The following is a 5,150-nucleotide window of genomic DNA, read 5'->3' as shown; positions in this document are numbered from 1 at the left end:
TTTTTTTTTTTTTTTTGATACCAGGGATCGAACTCAGGACCTTGCACTTGCAAGGCAAGTGGTGGCACCACTGAGCTATATCCCTGGCCCTGTTTGCTTGTTTTTGAGACAAGGTTTTGCTTTGTAGTCCAGGCTGGCCTGGAACTTACTGTGTAGACCAGGCTAGCCTCGAACCCACAGTGATCCTCCTGCCCCAGCCTCCATGTACTGGGATTGCAGGTGTGTGCCATGATTCCTGGCATGTGCCAGTGAGTTCTGGCCTTAGTGCTCTTGACCCGGAGTGGAGCTGGCTGTGTGGGGCTGGGTGCTAAAGCTTCTACGAGGCCCCAACTAGTGACCCACGGAGATAGTGAAAGTGTCCACGTCCTTATGGCTTGAGCAGGTCTCTGGGCTAGGAGCTGCTGTTGTACAAATCCTGATTGGCTTCTTTCTGTCCCTTACATGCCTCTTTACCTGCTTCCCCACACCTGTCACCTGGGGTCACCAGCCAAACAAGCTGTCTTCTCATGTCAGACTCTGGGGGATTCGGATGAGAACATCCAGGCCGGAGCTAGCCAGACACCTCCTTGTGGATGCCACCTAGGAGCAAGAAGGCAGTGGGGCTCGGCAGCAGGGGTCATCCCTGAGTGTAAGACAACTCGGGCCTCCCCTCAGCCTCTGGGGTCTCCTCCAGCCTCCCAGGTGGCTGCCCTCCAAGTCACCAGGCCGCTCCCTGCAGCTATCTGGGCAGGTGGTTGTACTAGTGGCCTTGCAGCATTATCAGCGGCTAGCCTTGGCAGGAGGGCCAAGGTCCTACCCATCCCGAGATAGTGGGAGCAAAGGGAGGCCAGGAGATTCCTATCAGGAGGGAGCAGAAGCATGAGCTGTTCACCTGGGCCTGGTGGGCTGCCACTACCCGGGTCCCACCTGGCATTGGCCCTGGACAAGGGAGCTGGGAGGAGGAGGAGTTGAGCAGAGGAGATGAATCTGAGGTCTCTGTCTCCTGTCAGGCCCTGGAATGGGCTGTTGGTTCCACTTCCTGCTTGGAGGTCACTGTGTAGCTCCACCCTAACTCTCTCTTCATTATCTGGCTGTTAATACTAATTAGCAACGGTTGCTAAGGATGACAGTGCAGATGGTGTCTTGAGCCCACAGCCACCCCTGGTCCCTAGATTGGGTGGGCCAGGGTGGGGGTCTGGGACTCACCCATGGGGGTATAGATACTCCAGGACCATGATAAGCCCCCAAAGCCAGAGTCCATGGCCTGGCCAGTGCCCAGTCCCACTTGCACCTCTGCCCCAGAGCCAACTCTGAGAGGGGTGATTGGGGTCTGTCCTCCAGGAGCTCAGCCCTCATGAGACTTCAGCAGCACTGGACAATGCATGGGGACCCCGTCCCTGTCCCGGGGAAGCTTATCTGAGGGGCTGTGGATGAGGCCAGCATGAGGCAGGGATGAGAGCGGGTGATCATTAACCAGCAGTGCTCAGCCCTATTGGCTCCGACCTCGGGTGGTCAGGGCTGTCACCAGAGGGAGGAAGCTACCTTAATGTACATCCCCACTGCCAGTCCTCAGCTGTCTCCTGTTCTCCCCATCGGTCCCTCCTCTGTCCCAGGATGGCGGCCAGCCTGTGGGGCTGGCTGCTCTGGGCCCTGCTCCTGTGCTCCGTGAGTCTACCGCTTCAATGGGGACCCAGAAAGGGTGGCTGGATGGCAGTGTGGGGGGGTGTTCCAGGCGCTCCAGATAAAGGTGCCAGGGAAGGGTCTCCAGGTAATGGGGTTGAGGGACTCCTGGTCAGGAGTGGCAGCTGGGCTGGGTCCTGGCCTGTGGTTAGGGAAGAACTGAGTCAAAGGGGGGTTGGGGGTACCCAGGCGAGTGTCCCCTGGAGTATCCTGGGGCTGCAAGGCAGGCAATGGCGTTTTGGGGGAGGGGGCCTCCTGAGAGACCTTGCATGAGAGGCCACAGTGTGGTGTGTAGCCAGGGGACCGAGGCCAACAGCAATACAGGCACCCTAGTCACTTCTCTCCCAGTCACCCTGCCCACTGCTGGGTGACCTTTCTAAACCACATCTGTGGGGTCACATCCTTCTCCAAGGCACCTGTCACTCACAGGAAGAAAACGTCCCAACCACAGCACAGGCCTCAGGGGTCCCCCCAGCCCCTGCCTGATCCCTTCCTTCCCCTCACCCTGTCCTGTCACCTGTGCTGCCGGCCTGGCCTGTGAGTGACTTTGCTGTGTCTGCAGGTGCGGGGCGAGCTGTACACACCCATCCACCAGGCCAGCTACTGCACCTTTTACGAGGAGTGTGGGAGAAACCCAGAACTGTCGGGCAGCCTCACAGCGCTGTCCAACGTGTCCTGCCTGTCCAACACCCAGGCCCGCCTCATCACGGGCGACCACCTGGCCCTCCTACGGCGCATCTGCCCACGCCTCTATGCTGGCCCCAACACCACCTACGCCTGCTGCTCTGCCAGCCAGCTGGTGTCTCTGGAGATGAGCATGGCCATCACCAAGGCCCTCCTCACCCGCTGCCCAGCCTGCTCTGACAACTTTGTCAGTCTGCACTGTCAGAACACCTGCAGCCCTGACCAGAGCCTCTTCATCAACGTCACCCGCGTGGTCCCCCGGGGAGCCAGCGAGCCCCCGGCTGTGGTGGCCTATGAGGCTTTCTACCAGCGCAGCTTTGCAGAGGAGGCCTATGAGTCCTGCAGCCAGGTGCGCATCCCTGCAGCTGCCTCACTGGCCGTGGGCACCATGTGTGGTGTGTACGGTTCTGCCCTTTGCAATGCCCAACGCTGGCTCAACTTCCAGGGGGACACGGGGAATGGCCTGGCCCCCCTGGACATCACCTTCCACCTCTGGGAGCCCAGCCAGGCCCTGCCTGCTGGCATACAGCCTCTGGATGCCATGATCATGCGCTGTAATGAGACCCAGGACAATGGCACAGCAGCATGCTCCTGCCAGGACTGCGCTGCCTCCTGCCCCGCCATCCTCCCACCCTCCAACCTGCGTCCCTTCTTCTACATGGGCCGCTTGCCAGGCTGGGAGGTCCTCATCATCATCTTCTGCTCTGTCTTCGTGCTGCTCATCGCCGTCCTTGCCTACTTCCGTGTGATTTCCAAGAGGAGGGAGGGCGGGACACAGGGCCTCCCAAGAACCCCCAGCCCTCCAAAGAAACACAGGTGCTCCCCACACACGGCCCTTGGCCGGTTTTTCGAGAGTTGGGGAAGAAGGGTGGCCTCATGGCCACTGACCTTCCTGGCAGTGTCCCTTGCAGTAGCTTTGGGCCTGGCATCGGGCCTGACATTTGTGAGACTCACCACGGACCCTGTGGACCTGTGGTCAGCCCCCAAGAGCCAAGCCCGGCGGGAGAAGGAGTTCCATGACCAGCATTTCGGCCCCTTCTTCCGAACCAACCAGGCTTTCCTGACGGCAACGAACCGGTCCAGCTACATGTACAACTCCCTGCTACTAGGGCCCAAGAACTTCAGCGGGGTCCTGAGCCTGGACCTGTTGCTGGAGGTGCTGGAATTGCAGGAGAGGGTGAGGCACCTGCAGGTGTGGTCCGCTGAGGCACAGCGCAACATCTCCCTGCAGGACGTCTGCTACTCGCCCCTCAAGCCGCATAATGCCAGCCTCTCTGACTGCTGCGTCAACAGCCTCCTGCAGTACTTCCAGAACAACCGCTCGCTCCTGCTGCTCACCGCCAACCAGACACTGATGGGCCAGACCGCCCAGGTGGACTGGAGGGACCACTTTCTCTACTGCGCCAAGTGAGTCCTCCTGGGCCCAGAGAGGAGCAGGTGGAGCAGCAGCCATGCTCCTTATCAAGGCCTCAGTTTGATTTATTTGACAACACTAGGATTAACCCGGGGCCCTTGCTGTGATCCCTCTCCACACTTTTCTACTGGGGAATTGAACCCAGAGCTACATCCTCAGCCATTTCTTTATTTATTTATGAGGTAAGGTCTTGCTAAGTCACTAAGTTGTCCAGGCTGGGCTCCATTTTATGATCCTCCTGCCTCAGCCTCCCAAGCTACGGGATTACAAGTTTGTGCCACCACACTCTGCACCAGCTCATATTTGTGTTTGCATTGTTTTTCTACCCTTGCTGGGCCCTGCAGGGCCATGGGTAGCCCAGAAGTGTCTTGGTGTGAACAGAAAGCAGTGCCCTCAGGCCAGGCAAGTCCCAGACACCTGGCAGCTATCTCAGAGCAGGCCCAGGCCAAACCCTGGTGCTGCTGGAGTTCAGGCCTTGGCTCTGTCCATTCTAGAGGTCAGAGAGGATGCCGAGCCAAGAGTGGACAGTGGGAAGGCCGGGGTGGCTGAGGCTCTTGGAGGTGGGCATGGAGCAGTGGTCCTCAGTGTGCTCTCTCCACACCTCTGTGCCACAACCCAGGGGCTGTCCCTCAGAAAATGCAGCATGGGGAGGAGCTGGCTGCCATCCGGGGAGGCATTTGTGGTCAGGTGTGCCATCCTTGTGTGCTGTTTTAGTTTGATTTTGCATATGCACAATCCTGGAGGGTCTAATTGCACCTATTTCATAGAGAAGCTGAGGCTCAGAAGGGTATGGTGAGCTGCTCAAGGCCAGAGTAACCAGCACTCCCAGGAGGGGCTGGTGGGCAACACACTCACTTGCTCAGAGCTGAGGTCGCAATAGAGAGCTTTGTCCTGGCAGCTGATTGGGTGAGGGTTTTTGCTTATTTTGGATGATAGAGATTGTAAATCAGCAAGTGCAGCTCTGCTGGAGGCCCAGATCTCTTGAGCGCCAATGGCCCTTAGGGTTATAGCTCTGGGTCTTGATGCCATTGGTGGACACTGCCAGTTGTTGGTCTTTGCTGCTGCCACTAATACTGAACACTGCCTGTCTTTGTCCCCACTGTGGGTCTCTGGAGCTCTTCTTCACCAACAGGCCCTAATGTTTCTTTAAGCAACCATTCTGTCCACATTACTCAGAAATCCTGAGCAGACTTCAGGATCTTCCAAGCTCACATTACCTAAGAAATACATCATGAACAATTTACAGGACCACTGGAAGGAAGTTTTATTTGAACATGACTTGTGCTATAGTACAGAGGGATCAAAGCACAAGAGAGATACCACTTGCCTTGCAAATGGGAAGGACCCGAGTTTGATCCCTGGTACCAAAAAAAAAAAAAAAAAAAAAAAAAAA

General features: G+C 57.5%; 1 protein-coding gene across 1 annotated transcript in view; it reads left to right on the top strand.

Annotated features, from left to right (window-relative positions):
- Window positions 1-1,512: 1,512 nt before the first annotated feature.
- Window positions 1,513-5,150, top strand: part of Npc1l1 (NPC1 like intracellular cholesterol transporter 1) — an 18,025-nt gene continuing 14,387 nt past the window's right edge. Inside the window, exons 1-2 of the mRNA XM_010624935.2 lie at window positions 1,513-1,644; window positions 2,222-3,750. Of these exons, the coding sequence (XP_010623237.1) occupies window positions 1,594-1,644; window positions 2,222-3,750 (1,580 nt within the window). The 5' untranslated portion in view covers window positions 1,513-1,593. The remainder of the gene's footprint in view (window positions 1,645-2,221; window positions 3,751-5,150) is intronic.

The sequence above is a fragment of the Fukomys damarensis genome, unplaced genomic scaffold (genome assembly GCF_012274545.1).
Source record: "Fukomys damarensis isolate Sample0158 unplaced genomic scaffold, DMR_v1.0_HiC HiC_scaffold_17, whole genome shotgun sequence".
Classification (NCBI taxonomy): domain Eukaryota; kingdom Metazoa; phylum Chordata; class Mammalia; order Rodentia; family Bathyergidae; genus Fukomys; species Fukomys damarensis.
Note: the sequence above shows the minus strand (reverse complement) of the source record. Positions and strands in the feature narration are given on the sequence as shown.